Source organism: Xiphophorus maculatus, chromosome 4, assembly GCF_002775205.1.
Source record: "Xiphophorus maculatus strain JP 163 A chromosome 4, X_maculatus-5.0-male, whole genome shotgun sequence".
Taxonomy (NCBI): domain Eukaryota; kingdom Metazoa; phylum Chordata; class Actinopteri; order Cyprinodontiformes; family Poeciliidae; genus Xiphophorus; species Xiphophorus maculatus.
In genome coordinates, this window is record NC_036446.1 from 6,267,176 (window position 1) to 6,283,437 (window position 16,262).

The following is a 16,262-nucleotide window of genomic DNA, read 5'->3' on the forward strand; positions in this document are numbered from 1 at the left end:
TCCCAGAGTGTTGATGCTAAGCGGAGAGGAAGTTGAGGAAACCGAGCTGCCAGGTTTTGTGGACAACCAGCAGACATTTTATTGTGGAAATGTTGCACACAAACAACTCATTCAGGTTTGTAACCCATCCTGAATTTTAAAGTCCTACATTGTTTGCATTCAAATACATAAATAGAATCAGTCAAACTTAGTCTGGATAGTTAAACAAATGAAGCAGAGCCTTCTGATTTCAGTGTTTTCGTTGAGGCCGAGGTAGTAAGACTCATTAAAGCATCTTTAAGAGATATGAGCTGATAAGGTTGGAATATTTTACAGTTTATATTCTGGAATATTTAAATAAAAACTGAAATAACTTCATTAATGGATCAATGCTATTTTTTAAAGGCAGAAGCTCAAACTCCAATGGTAATAACTGGATTTCTTAGTACTTCAGGTGTTGCAGGAGTTGCATCACCAGGTTTCTTTCTCTCTCCATGCAGTAAAAGTTGGTGAAGTTGTGCCAAAGCACTTTGGATCTTTATATCCTCCGATATAAATTACAACAACCATTAAGATTGCTGATCCCATCAATATTAAGCCTTAGTGAAAGCATCTCTGTGGTTACTGTTCCTACGAGGCTTTAATTATTAAAGATCTGTGGATTATTACTGCAGTTTATTTAAAATCCGATCCCAAAACCATTTTCCACTCAGTTTCTCCAGGCAGTATGTGACTTTAAGATTAGAACCACAAAGTGATATGTCATCAAGGAATGACTCGTGTATATATCTGATTCTTTTTTGTTTGTCTATTAAAGTCTATTTTTGACTATCTAAAAATATTTAAATTTAAGTTTGTTGATCTTATTTGCAATCTTTACTCATTCCAACTTAAAATCGACTTAATTGTCCCAAAAATCCAGAATTAATTTGTAAATATGTATATTTAATTGTGATCTTTGATTATTTTATGAACACTATGCTGAATCAGATTTTTAAGTGATTTGTTTGGATAGTCCAAAGTATAAGGGCAGCAAAAAGATTTCATGCATTTTATACTTGCCTGTAATAAATATTGTGCCTCATTTAAATTCAACTTTAAACCTGTATTTTTTTTAATGAAGATTATTCCTGCAGGCCATTCTAACAAATAAATATTTAGGCCCTTGTGACAGCTCTGCTCATGCTTTAATATTCTAAAATGTTAAGATTTCTACTACCTCGCAATGAAAGTAGTTATTTATATTATTCAGGTATTAAAAGTGGTTTCACACCTCTGTCCTTCAGGGCTAATGTAAACTATTTTGATAGTTTATTTTCATTTAAATTCATCTTTAAAGTTTCAGAATGAGAAATATTTTGTTTTTCCTTTAGCTGTCACATTGACAATAACAGAAAACTTGTGTAGTAGTTTGTTTACAGCAATATAATGAATCAACCGCAACAGGGTGCAGAAATTTGTCTTTTTAAATATATAAGTACATAAAAATCTGTGTGCACAGCAGTACTTTTGTATGAACTATTGTTGCACACTCAAACAAAAGTGATGTCGAGACATGCGGTTGTTGTAAATTTCCTTTACTTTCCTTTTTTTCTCGAAACACGAACAACATCCATAATCCAACGTGCGTCACACTCAGGCTGCTATCTACTACTTGGCTTCTTCAACACAGCAAGCACTTAGGACCCAAAGCTGCCCTAAGCGCCTGTTCAAAGTGATGCTTTTCTAAACTCCTTTCACTCTCAGCCAGAATAGTTATCAACATCTATATGAATGTACAGCTTCACATGGACAATGAATCACAGTGCTTTTTAATGATAAAACAAAGCAAAATATTCATAGGAACAAGAATAGAATCATTTTAATGGAAGGGGGGGTCCTTGATCTAAAGTCCCCAGCAACTGGTCCCCCACACTATAAATAAAATGATTTCATGTAACATGAAAGCATTGTTTATAATGCATGATGTGCATAATGCCTGACTCTACAGGCCTTTTCAGCCTTTTAGCATCGGTGCAACTCATTATTTTGGTCCATCATCCTGCACCAGCTTTGCTGTTTTAATTAACCTCGCTGTAAAAACGGTGTGCAGTTTATTCTGGTAAACAGGTTCAAGCAGGCTGAATGTGCCTTCTTCCTCAGCATGTTCTGTAACACCCAGAATGTAAAGACGCAGCTTCTAAACATTGCTGAGTATCAAGAAAAGACTACGTACTCCCCTCAAAGGGGACAAATCAGAGCTCAGACAAGTTAATGTGGATCTAACAGCAGAACTGGTCATAAATGCAACAACTATGAGATATGTGTCGCGCTTGTGAGACAACATATATTTCTATCGTGATGTTTTGCTGCATATTTATTTTGTTCCAGATGAAAAGCATCACATTTTTGTTTGTCAAAGACTCTAGTCTTTTGCGTTTGGCATTTTATCATCATTGCTAACTTGGGTTGCATTGTTTTCTCTTAGGAGATTTGGAGGATGGTAGTTTGATATAAACCATTAGTATCATCACTATAGCATTATTCTTGCAAAACTATTCATACTCCTTTAACTTTTTTGTGTTTTGTAACGTTCTAGCTTTCATAAATCTTTGATAAATCATCTCTAAATACCTCATATTTGTGAAGTTAAGACGATTATAAGTGGTATGAAGCTGTTCTCACAAATTAACATATAACAAATATACATTTATATTCAGCCTCAACATAAAGAGGCTGAATATAAATGTTCAGCCTCCACAAATAGGGAGCAACTATTTCCCTTCATAAGTTGTCTAATTAGTGTTGGTATGAAAACAGCTGGTCTGTAAAGGTTTATTATAAAACGTAAGAGAACAAACAGCATCATGAAAGCATATTCATCTACATTAAGCAATAAGTTGTTGAAAAATGTCCCTGGCCTAACTGCTCTTTCTGCAGGAGGACGGCAACCACAAAGCCAGAGTCACAAAGGAATGGTGCAAATCGGGTGATTTAGATTCACCCCTGGTTTCATACACTTGAGTGAAATGAATGGTTCATTATGAAGCCTCTGCAGAACTTGATAAAATACAGAGGAAGTATATCAACCATAGATTCTACTGTGTTGGGCGACGGGGACCTATCTAAAACATATAGGACCATGTCTATTGAGGACTGAAGTTGGCCATCCCTGGTGTAAACAAGAGAATAGTTGAAAGTTAGAATGACCTAGTCAATCTCCAGAACTAAATACAAAACTATCGGGTTTGTAAATTGCTTTTCATAAAAGCTGTCCATCCAGTCTATCTCAGGTTAAGAAAGAATTCATTTCAAAGAATGAGGAGAAAATTGAGTCTACCAAGTAGTGACTCTAGGGGAACTGAATACAATTCCACCATTCATCATGGTTCCACTTTAATTATATGCTACTTAGATTGGGCATATCACATTAAAATGCAAATTTCATATGCAACATGAAAAATTCCCAATAAAATAAATCAAAGGTTGTTATTTCTTTGGCAAGGCACTTAATTACAGTGTTGGAGATTGCCCAATATGTTGTTTTCAATGTTCTCGAGGGCAAATCTTGCCCAAAATTGTTTGTTACCTTATATCAGCAAAATCAGCCATATTTAATGCATTCTACCAATTAAAAAGTTATGGTAAAAAATTTATTAATAAATAAAAAAAGCAAAGTAGTGTACAATGTAGAAATAGCTTGTGTAGCATTTTATTTTCAGTATGTGAGCCTGGAGATGAAAGTTTGTAGCTTAAAGCAGGATTGTGTTAAAACACCCTCATAAGGGCACCAATTTTGCTTAATATAAAACTCCAAATTTATTTAGCGACTATACTGATACACACCATCAGGATATAAAGATCACATGAATAAAAAAAATATGATAGCTTAAACATTCATAGAAATTAAAACAAGCTCTTTCATTTTTGCATGGAAAGTAAAACAAACCTTAGAACCCTAACCATTTTGTTCTCCGTCTTCTGCAGCTGATTTCAAGGATTCTATTTAGCATCCTGTATCAAATATATGCTACTTTCACATCTCATTACACAACCGTAATATGGGCCTTTCAAAAAGCGCAACATCTCCATTTATAGTTCCACTCCTCACTGTACCTGCTGCAGTCTAATAATGAGGTCTCTGTAGCTCCTTTTCTTTTGTTTTTGTCTCTTCATTGCTGCATGGCTCTTTTTAAATCATTACAGTTAAGAATAATAAATGTGTTTTGCTTTAGCCTCAGACATTGTATTCTCAAGCTTTTACAGATACAGTTGGAGGGAAAATAAACAACTGATAAACATGTTTGTTAAAAAAAAACAAAGATGAGTATTTCCTTATCATATATTTCATATAAAAAGACACAACATTACAGTCTTTTATTAGACTGCTTTTATTAGCAGTCTAATAAAAGCCATTTTTGATGAACTGTCAGATTTAAGTGCCTAATTTTCCAATAAAGGACAGCACATTCTGATAGTTCCTATTAAATCAGACAACAGTGTGTTTGTACTCTCCTTCTAACTTGTTTTCAACATTCAGTGTGTATCTGCTATACAGGTAATTCTGTTAAAACATTGTTTCAGTATCTCCTTTGACAATCAATAGAAAGCTGTTTATTTTTGCTCTGTCCAACTCTATTAATTTTTTTTTCTCCTTTTTAAAGATTTCATTCTTAAGTTCCACAAGAAAAGCTTTGCTCTTTATTTCCTCTTAAATTTTCTTTCCTGCCAAGTTACTGTTCCTAAAAGGTCTCGGTGTCCCTTCAGATCACATCAGGCTCTGTGCGCTTGGTGGTCCAGGACAGCAAGGCCTTGGTTAGTGAATGGAAAGAGCCGCAGGGCAAGAATATCAGCGTAGCTGCCTGCAATCACACACAAGTGGTGCTTGCTGTGGGACGAGCCCTGTACTACCTGCAGATCCTCGCTGGAGAACTCAAACAGATCAGGTAGGAATACTTGGGGAATCACTTACGACATGCAGCTGAAGGTCTCAGATCATCAAAACAATTTTAATTTCAAAGATAGCTCGAGCAAATTCAAAAATTTGTCTTAAATATGAATTTTTACTTAGCAATGGATAATGGGTAACTATGCTAACCTGGCACTGTGTGAAATAGTGATTTATCTCAAAAACTGGTTGTACCATCCTGTTTGGCATCATCTGCCATCAAAGATTTGTCTTCACATCGCTGCCTTCACTGTCTTTTCTTCTTTGCTGACTTTTTTTAATGCAATCACATTGGAGGAGTTATTTTATTTATGTATTTATTTTTAAATAGAAATACACAATTCGTCAGCATTAACATCTGTTTTGACCTATGTTAGTCATTTTTTAACATATTGGTATCAGTCCAATAAGTAAAAGTGTTCCAATATTTATTTTCATCTTCTTGCTGTTTGTGTAAACTAATATTAAGAAAACAAGTTAATACCACAGATTGCAGACTGTTAATTATTCCTAGAAAATTCATGTCAAGATGTTTTCTTATTAAATAAAATGATGAACAAGTGAACAGCTTTATCTGCTAATCTTTATACTTTCTAAATCTTTAATAAATATTGTGATGGAAGATTTTTAGTTGAAAATATGTGGCTTTAATCCAATTTGCAAAGAAAAAACAATTTTTTTTACTGATTTGCTTCATTGACATTTAGTTCAAATCATTGTTTGTCTCTAATCTGGTAATTCCGAACTATTAGCTCGATCAAATAACTTGCTGCAGATTTTATGTGTTTTCAGATGTGTTATTAGGAAAAAAAAGCTGAATCTTTTAATGTCTAAATTTGTAACCAATGCCTCAAATAAAAGCATGAATCTTGTATCAGCTATGGTATGACTGATACAATCATAATCATAATATGTGATGGTGGGAGTGATGCTTGTACATCCATTAGTATGCAGTGTATAATGAGAACACACTGTGCTCTGTGGTATACCTTTTGTAGAAATAGCTTCCCGCTGTAAAAAAGGAATGAATTGGTGTTTATTTATTAAATGCATCAAAGTAGCTCTTTAACGTTAAATGTTTTTAAACTCGTTGTTATTGTGTCATTATCCATCAGTTTCCTGCCTTCAGTTTGAAGACTGAGGTTTTGTGTTAGCCTGAAGGTCTGGTAAGAGGTCCTCAGGCACGCCGTGATGTTGTTTTTATCTGAGTGCAGCTTCAAGGTGTTTCAGACCACGCTTTACCATCATGGTGCATTATAAATGTTTATCTTTGCTTTTTCTTTCCAATAAACAGAAAATACAAAATGTATTTTTTTTTTTTTTCTGTTCCCTGTCTTTGAGAGAGAAACAGCTTGTAAAAGGGCCAACAGGGCCGCTTGAAGCACAATGTTTGGTTTCCTGTTTGAGTGCTTGTAAGTAATAAAATGATAAAAGAGACTCGTCAGGGCTATGAAGAAGTGTTTGGATTGCATCAATAACGTGCTGGTTTGCTCTGGGGCACAAACTAGTTTGAATGTTACACAGGCCTAGTTTGCTTAATCACATGTTGAAGACTCTCCTGTCAGAAGCAATTGAAGCGCATGTACTCAGCAAATTGAAAATATTCATTATCTTTACATTGCTTATAGGAATCATTTGGATAATTTATAGTGAGATAGGGCAGATTGTAACATTACAGATGTTTTATTGGTTTGTACCAGTATGTCCAGTGTTTTTGTCTCTTTGTAAAAGTACCTCTAGTTTGAGATATTAATACCTACGGTATCATTTTGGAGAAAAACTAAAAAAAAATTAGTTGGAAATGTTATTAAACAGACAATTACATTGTCCTAAATTTTTAATCCAACCTTAATGTATGACTGAACATCTGATTGTTTGAATATTTAACAAATTCCAGCTCACATGAGATAAAAAATGTGTCGAAAGTCTTGCTCAGTGTCATTAACACAGTTATCCCCAACTATCTCTATGCATCTCTGTCTGCTGTCATGGACACACACTCCTCCATGGAACCTGCGTGGAAGCAAGCTTATGATTTTCTCATTTCCTCCTCCTACTCCTCAGCACCATAGCGATGGAGCATGAGGTGGCCTGCCTGGACATCACACCTCTCGGGGAGGGTGGCAACGAGTCCACGCTCTGCGCTGTGGGACTATGGACCGATATCTCTGCACGTGTGCTCAAACTGCCCTGTTTCACAGCTCTGCACAAGGAAATGCTGGGCGGAGGTGAGAGGGGAAAATAGAGCTGAGCGTACTGGAAAAAGGGAAATCAGTCTGACATGAGGGCAGGTGGAGATGTTGTCAAATGAAGCTGGGTGTATTATGTTGCATAGTTTAGTGCTTAGTTCTGCAAAATCAGAGATCCAAGGGTAAACAACATGGATATTAACACCTAAAGGTTTGTAAAACAAACCAATATCATATTTGTGTGATTATTATGTCATGTTTTTACATACACATATATACAGAAATGTTTACATGTATTATGTAAGAAGACTAACCTTTTTTTCTTTATCTTAGTCTGACATTAAGGGTGTGTCCACACCAGGCCTATTTAGTCTGCTTTAATGAAACTGAAACTAGAAAGTTTGGTTCATTTGGGGAGGTGTGAATGTGCAGGTGAAGTCTAATGCAAATCAAAAAAGGGAGAAAAATAAAAAATGAGAAAAATAGCTTTTGGTATTTTGCAAAGAGAAATCCTTCAACTTCTAAAGTCTCATCCTATTTCTGTTTACATTTCATGAAGAAGAACTGCCAGATCACAGCTACAGAGTGGCTTTAGAATAACAAAGTCTTAATCTTCTGGAGTAGCCATCTTAAAGTCCTGATCTCAATCCCATGAAACACGTCTTATATGTGATCTTATGAATAATGTTGGGATTTCAGTCATCATTAAAAGCCAAATGATGACTTGGGTTTGGTTTTGATAAACCTTCTTGTAATATTTAACTATTTTTACAGTTATTTTGTAATATGTATATTTAAAAAATCTTGAATAATTTAGACTTTTCCCAATAAACCTTATTTGCTGTGTGAGGTTGAATGATTTTGGCTGCAGCTCTATAGGAGCGAGCTGTTCTGTCAGCCTCAGGGAGGAGACTCTCTGTCTGCTCGTGAGGATTTATTTGCCTTTCAGGATGTGGGCAGCATCTTGTGAGGCAGACTTTATACCCTTCATTTTAAAGATAAATGTTAAAGTAAACCTTAGGACAGACACTGCAGCCTGCTCGTGCAGCTATTTGTGATTCAAACCATTTTTAGTTTGCTTAAGAAGGATTTTTTTTAATCACTTCAGTTTTAGAGGTAATTAAAAAAGAAGAAAACAAAATGCTTGTGTTTTTAGCTTATCACTCAATTTGTTTCAAAATTTCACTAGCTGGACAGAATGGGTTTTAAAACATGCTGGAGGGATGCTGTATGGATTCTACCTTTCTGTTGCAATGCTCTCCTGCTTTCCCTCTATGCTGCTGCAGTTTCTCCATCTGTATTTGACTGGCAGTTGTTTAATCTTTAAGCCTTTTAAACTTGTCTGAATTTTTTTCTCTCTCTTTAAGAAGGGTATCCTGTAGCCTGTCTGCAGGACTTGGACTGGAAAACTTGAAGTAGAAAGTTTATGTAACACTTTGAAAGTTGACCTTTTTATTATTTTACTGAAGGCGGAGAACTGTTTCTCAAACACTTTGCCCATCTTTACTCTTTGCTGGTTTTGTTACCATTGAATGTTTTTTTTCTTCTCTTGTTTGATGATATTGTTTTCTGGTCTGCTACATAATTTCTTTAGAATGATCAAATTTCTTAATTTCAAAGTTAATGATGCAACTGCTACTTTTTAGAGAACGTTCCACAGATGTAAAAAGGCTTTGAGTCAGAGAAAACATTACAAAGTGAAAGAAGAAAGTTTATCCTGCAGTATATAATTATAAAGAAACCCTATAAAATTCTTCTCACAAAGACTGTGTGGCAGTCATTTAGCGGCATGATGATGTAACTATTCCCTGCAGAAGAAAACTAAATGAGCGCCTTGTTTATGTCCTCAGAGATCATCCCTCGCTCCATCCTAATGACCACCTTTGAAGGCAGCTACTACCTGCTGTGTGCCCTGGGAGATGGAGCACTCTTCTACTTTGGTCTTGACCTACAGACTGGTAGGTTCACCAACACAAAGTCTCTGCCCATTATATCTGAGAATGTTGCATTTTTAGATCGATCTGCTTGTAGGAATATTATTTCAATCAGAACTGTAGGACTACCAGTGAAGCTTTTATCACAAAATAACTCTAAAGGCTTTAGAAATCCAAGAACTTCAGTATCTGTAAGCTGGTTACCAACAGACGTCATCCCAATGCACTGTATAAGATGAAAATGTGAACTTTATATCTGATTATAAATAATTAATTATAGCTCTGAGCCAGGAGTGCTTTCAATGGAAAACAAATATTACTAGGATTGAAAGGATTAATCAGATTATTCCATTATTTAGATAATAGTCAACTAATTTAGTAATCAGTCATTAACTAAAGCAGACAGACTCAAAAAAGGCAATGTTAATTTGCATTGTTTTATGTATTTCCAGTAATGTATAAAAAGGCTTAAATAATTAAATAAAAAGTCTGCTGAATGTGCCAGTTGTCTAATCCAATTCATCATCAGAATAATTGATATAATTTATTAATAAAGTAATCGTTTGTTGCAGCTCTAAATATTACGCTGTCAATGGCAGCATTAACTCAGTGGCCCAATGCACTAAAGGTTTAATACAAAAGCATTAAACCAGGAATACTTTCAATATATAGATAAAATGTGGAGAATAAGATCCATGGCATTGATAAATGTAAATAATTCATAAATGTTGTGCAGCAGGAGAAGATGTTGAAATAGAAAACCCTAAACTCATTTTCATATTTTTAACTTAATTTTTTTCCAGTTTCCACTCTGCATCATCTTTGTAGATTTTGCAGGAAATGTGTTAGAAGAACATTTTATATTTTACACACCGAGTAACAGAGGAGCAGCATTATTAAGAATTCATAGCATTCAAGGCCAGTTTTAGTACATTTTAGTGTTCAGGCTTAAATCCTCGAGCCAGTTCCCTAACTGCATCATATTTGTTGCTTAGCAGCTGGAGGACACGACTCTCTCAGTGTGAAGGTTTTAGAAAGCATGTTTCTTAAATTCTTCATGAAAGTCACAGTTTAAAACATTCAGTTTTGACCTTAGTGTTTGTTTTCATGACGACGAAGCACATCTCATCTAATTAAAACTGTAACGAGTAGCTTGTTAAGGTACAAGAGCAGTTTTCAATCTTCCTTTAATTTGGACAGAGGTATAAACATTTTTTATTGGTCCACCCTATTTTTTTTGTTTGTTTTTATTTCAGCTAACTGTAAGCTGCCTGTAGGTAAATATATTGTTCAGTAAGATGCATTTCACTCTTCTATTGTGGCTCTCGGAAGCCAATAGATGCCAGTAAAACGGTTTCATCCTGTCAAAGTACCCACTTAACTGCATATAATAGGACAATTGTCAACAAAAAGACATTTTACCACAGATTTCACCAGCTGTAAATTAATTTTGAGTTGTTTGAATACACTCGATTGGCTGCTTTTTTTTCTAATTATGAGAATTACAAAAATTCTCCTATTTTTTTTTCTAATTATGAGAACTGTTATGAACTTCTCAGGGTAAACCAGATTAATTGTGTGTTCTTGTTTCATTATTTGCACATTAAATGGTACATAAGTTGCATCCAACTTTATTTACCCTTCAGGACATTAACAAGTGATGAGATTTCAAAGTGCAGTCAAGTGTTAAAATGTAGTCCATTAGAGCTGCATCTTATTGTCATTACAGATTATAACATAATTTCCTCAGTGCACAAGATGACTTTGTATTGTCATATCATCTGTCTGAAATACCATTCTGCCTCATGACTAAAGAAAAGTGCTGCAACTTTGGAATTGTTGTTGACAACCAATCAAATACCAGAGTTGCAGATGAGTTTTCTTTCAGCCAAGTAAACAATGAGTAGACATTTTTCCTCTGATTGTTTGCAGACGGTAAGAAACTCCTGTTCAAACCCCAACTCAGGACTGGGGTAATGCTGCAGGAACGTACACAGGGATTTGAAAATAATCACATCACTCTTCATGTAAACTTCTTGCTCTAAATTGAATAAAACCAAGGCAGAAACTGCAGTATGAGTGTGCATATAAATGTACTCATTAACTTTGGTTTGCTCAGATCACAGGATCACAGACATAGTATGTTAGTTAGAGGGGAGAGAAGACCAGAACATCAAAAGACAGAGCCAGGCCCTATGCTGAGTATGCTATATATGCCTTTACTGCACTCGAATTAAAAACGAGATAAAACCAGTAAAGGCAGGTGGCTCTAAACAAAGCTCAGGGCTCGCTGAGCACACAAGGACAAACATTACTGCAAATTGTTCCTCCGACCTTAACAACAACTAGAACAGCCACCTTTCCACCTAGAGTTAAATATACGCCTTGACCTCATTCTGTTTTCCCAGGGGCCCTCAGCGAGCGTAAGAAGGTCACTCTTGGCACGCAGCCCACCGTGCTGCGGACCTTCAGATCGCTGTCCACCTCAAACGTCTTCGCCTGCTCCGACCGGCCCACTGTTATCTACTCGTCCAACCACAAGCTGGTGTTTTCCAACGTAAATCTGAAGGAAGTCAATTACATGTGCCCACTCAACTCTGAGGGCTACCCAGACAGGTCAGCAGGGAAACTTTTTCGCTATAACAGTGTTTTCTCTCCTTCCTGTTTGTTTTTAGAGTGATCTATATGAGCACTTTGTTTTAGCATACGCAGCTTTCTGCATGTGTTTTCTGGAGACTGCATTGACCTATACAGTCCGTCTGTTTGGATTTGTAGGACACGCAACAGTTATCCTCTTTTTTTTTTTTTTTTTTGCTTTTTTTTCTTTTCTCCCCTGTAAATTTCTATTTTTGTTGGTGCTTCTCTTTTTGTGATTTCTTTAGTCTGGCTTTGGCTAACAACAGCACACTGACCATCGGCACCATTGACGAAATTCAAAAACTCCATATTCGCACAGTTCCCCTCTACGAGTCTCCAAGGTCAGTTGTCTATTCAAACAATAAGTTGAAAAAAAAACCCTCAAAATAAATGCTTAACAGCTTTTATGACAAAATATGTTCTCATTTGTAGTAGGTGTATTTTTTCAGCCTTGTTAATGGCAAAATCTGCTCAATTTATTGTCTATTCTACTTTAGCTTATATTTATGCTAATTTCTTGTCTCCATCTCACTATCAGGCGGATCTGTTACCAGGAGGTTTCGCAATGTTTCGGGGTTCTGTCCAGCCGGGTGGAGATCCAGGATGTTAGCGGCACAACGTCTGCTGTACGACCTAGTGCAAGCACACAGGTACTGCATCATGGGACTGATTTTGCTCTCTCATATAAGCAATCCGGCTGACTTGAAAAAACTTGAATGCACTTTATGTCTCATAATACATTTTGTTTGTTTTTTTATATACGAGTTAAATACAGATAAAATAGATTTTAAAAAATTGGTATTAATAAATATGGAGAATAAAACAGAGTACACAAAATTATTGCCAGCAATAACTGTAGCAGAGATTATGTTCAGGAATAGCTAAATAGAGCAGTGATGGAAAAATAGAATTTTATACAGGTAAAAAAGAAGAATATGTTAAGGTAATATCGGCTTTGCTATTGATGAACTTAGATGAGGATTTCTGTGTCAGAAATAATTTGCTGCAATAATTTTGTCACCGATTACAGCCAGAATAAAGACAACCTTCTACTGTGGGGAAATAAAGATTACTCAAAGATCGTAACCTCAAAAAAGCCTAGCTAAGATGAGAATTGTTGGTCCTGTTGTACTTTTTTGTTGGAAAGAAGAATAAGTCAAGTTTAGTGGCTCAGTTCAGATGAAGACAGGAGCAAACACAGCTGGAGCTGCTGAAATAAACCTTCCATGGTGGGAAAAAAGCAGAGTACACAAAGGTAATGGGAGCAATAATTCTACCAATTGTTCAGGCTGGAAAAGAGACAACTTTCCTAGTCTGAAGCCCATGTTGTTAGTTCTGAATTACAGCATTATCAGAATATTATTTGGTAAGCACTCCATAATGAAGGTCATGTTCATAATTATCACATAGCAGCCTCAGTGCCTGCCAAAGAACCCTTAAAAATGGCATTTAACATCATTAAGGAGAGTCAGTCAAATTGTGTTGTTTTTTTTTTTGTGACAAGTTTGTCTTGGAGACAGGGCTCCATCCGTGCAAATTAAAATAGGCCGAAGTTCACAGTTTGTTGTGAGAATGATTTATGAAAATAAATTTACTGTTTTGTGTATGCTAAATACTTTTCCTGATTCATCCTGAAAATACCCTTAATTATAAAGTATCATATTTTAGCTCAGTGGTTTATTCCCATTAATTAAGCATAATTTCCTATTTTTATTTGGAGCAGACTTGATTTTTTATAATCAAGTTGAAAAATATGTGCATATGGTTTAGTAGATAAATCTTCCGTCTAAATGACATGCCAAATATACTTTGGCAGATGAAAAAAAAGCAAGCAGTCTGTCTAAATCTTCCTTATGTGAGAAACAGAATTGCTGTTTTTGTGCCAGATGTACCTCAAACCATTTTTTAGTAAGAACGTAGCGCAATACGGACAGAGCCATCTATGAAAGCATTTTTCCCTAATTAAGTCAACTTTAAATATTTTAATTTAAATCATTATTTGCCAGCATTTCGAAGCAATCAGATTAGCTGGAGAGTTAATTAAAAAGTCCTCTCAGCCATGCGCATGTGCTACCTGTCCTGCTCATATCTATAGATTCTCCAAAGGGGACAGGTGTGTACTTTCATTTGTTTGTGTTTACCGCCGCCGAGCCTCTCACATCTGATGACCAGAATGATGTTTACCTGATTTTCGATGCCGCACATCTGCTGCTGCAGATGGTGCCGACTCTGCTGTTGGCGCTTCCCACGCAGACACATTGTGTATTGTGCGGGTTCTTTTTTTTTGTCATGTATCACATTTGTCTTTGCCCTCACTTCTCTCTCTGCATCCCGTCTCGTACGTCTACAGGCGCTCTCCAGCAGCGTGAGCTCCAGCAAACTCTTCCCCAGCAGCACTTCTCCACATGAGACCTCCTTTGGTGAGGAGGTTGAGGTTCACAGTCTGCTCGTCGTGGATCAACACACCTTTGAAGGTGAGACAGCCGAGGCTGCATTTCCATTTGAACTCTGAGCTGCTGCATCCAAGCAAATCGTCTAGTGGCTAAATGCTCTCAGCTTGGAGGAATAGTTGATCTAAACTAAATTTTCCTGATCTCATAAGGACTGTGCAGTTTTAATCAACTAAATTTTCCTTATTTAATCTCTTACATTTAAAATGCTTAGGTTATTTTTACCACTTACTACAGTTTGGTGTTGATTCTTTATTCAGTCTTTAATACCAGGAATGAAAAGTACGCATATATCTGTATGCGGTTTCTAAATTAATGATGAACACGTTTTATAGGGAAGCCAAGTGGAGGTGACTGCTTCCTACTCCTTTCTGTTTTGCATTGCAGATTTTATTTCTGCACCAAGACTTCCTTTTAAAAGGCTGGTTGATGCCCTACCCTCATAAATTAGTGTATTTCACCTGTTAACAATATGTAAATAAGAAACTGTTTCAGCACAATGTATCTGCAGCTGACTACACTGTTGATGTGAGATGCATTCGAATGCAGAGGACATCAATTTTGATTCTTGAGCCGCTTCATATATCTTTTACTTCAGCGTGTTATTGGCCAATCTTCATTAGAAAACAGCTATGAAGCTATTAAAACGCCTCTCAGGTGGAGAGAAGTGAAGGAGAGATTGATAAATAATATCTCAGAGAACATATTGATAAACGAAGATGCATTTGTCTTTGCATAATAAGTAAATCAATGCACCCGACACCAAATCTTCTCTGACAGAAACTATGAGGCACATCTCTTCTGGGATCCTCAATATGAATTTAGTTAAATAAGTAGCTCTGAAGCGATTTTCCTTCTCCTGGAGTCATTTCTTTATGGGACTTTGTAGATAAACTCATCACATAAAGAGGGCAACCTGACCATATAAGAAGATAAAATTAGGTGTGCTGTAGGATTCTTTTTTTTATTTTGTGATGGTAAATGAACATTGACAGCTTACGGTTAATGAATAAACAGAAATCCTTCCTTTCCCATAAACATTTTGTTTGTTTTGACCTTGATTATAGTCTATAATTTAATATTTTTTGTGTTACTGACCAATTGAAAAAAAATAATTGACTGTTTCAACGGCACTTTGGCATCTTGTTGTTCACTGTGTTGGACACCAAGATTATAGCCTCTTAACATTTTCACATTTTGTTGCATCATAATCACAAACATTAATATATTTTTGAGTGGTTTTATGTGATTGAACAACACAAAGTAGTTCATAAATTTATGTTTGGTGCAAAATTATGTGATATTCAACTTATTTTCCAAATATAAATCTCTGTGGTGTGTGCTTATTAATCTCTGTTACCCTGACACCCCTAAATAAACACACAGTAGCCAAAAGCCTTTAAAAGTCACTGGTGTGTAGTTCTATCTTTTGAAAAGTATGTCCCCATTATTTTTGCTTAACGTCCCAATTATGCATGTTGTTGGTGTGTTACATAAATGCCAATAAAATACATTTTGAGTTCTGATTCTAATGTGATTTAAAAAAACAAACTTTAACCCTCTATGGCATGACTTTTTATTTTTGTGGGGAAGAAATATTTTCCTGCATTCTTTGGGAGCTTGGTGGTCCCTAATTACATGTCAATCATAAAATCGGACTCTGACACCTCCTGGAACCAGATTTGGGTTTGTTGCCTCAGGGTAACATTGGTCTAGAACACCAAGATTGTCTACACTGATTATGAGAAATGAAATACAAATCAAACAAAAACTATATTCATAAAAGAACTATTTTTTGGACAAAAATATGTCAAAAATCATGCCCCCCAAAAAATAAAATAAAGGAGCAATGTGAGGTACAGCTATGTGGTTTGTTGCCTGAGGGCAACGCCATGCCATAGAGGGTTAAGGGTTATTGGTAGGAAAGGGTGATATGGCTTTCAAATAAAATCTCTGAACTTGACATACCATTAAATGAAATCTGTTTTTTTTCTTTTATTGAATGGAGGCTTTCCAGCATTTAATGAGGTAGTTTAGCAGTTTTTATTCAAGGCTCTTGTGCAGTGACCTGTAACCAAGGACCACTCATGTTTTGCTTGTTTCGTGTTTGTTTTGTGGAATCGCATGAGCAGGTGGTCCTTCGTTT

At 35.9% G+C, this 16,262-nt stretch overlaps 1 protein-coding gene across 1 annotated transcript in view; it reads left to right on the forward strand.

Moving 5' to 3' along the window:
- ddb1 (damage specific DNA binding protein 1) overlaps positions 1–16,262 on the forward strand; it is a 47,146-nt gene that overhangs the window by 16,586 nt on the left and 14,298 nt on the right. Inside the window, exons 12-19 of the mRNA XM_005805537.3 lie at positions 7–115; positions 4,726–4,904; positions 6,971–7,134; positions 8,946–9,053; positions 11,438–11,645; positions 11,912–12,007; positions 12,205–12,316; positions 14,017–14,140. Of these exons, the coding sequence (XP_005805594.1) occupies positions 7–115; positions 4,726–4,904; positions 6,971–7,134; positions 8,946–9,053; positions 11,438–11,645; positions 11,912–12,007; positions 12,205–12,316; positions 14,017–14,140 (1,100 nt within the window). The remainder of the gene's footprint in view (positions 1–6; positions 116–4,725; positions 4,905–6,970; positions 7,135–8,945; positions 9,054–11,437; positions 11,646–11,911; positions 12,008–12,204; positions 12,317–14,016; positions 14,141–16,262) is intronic.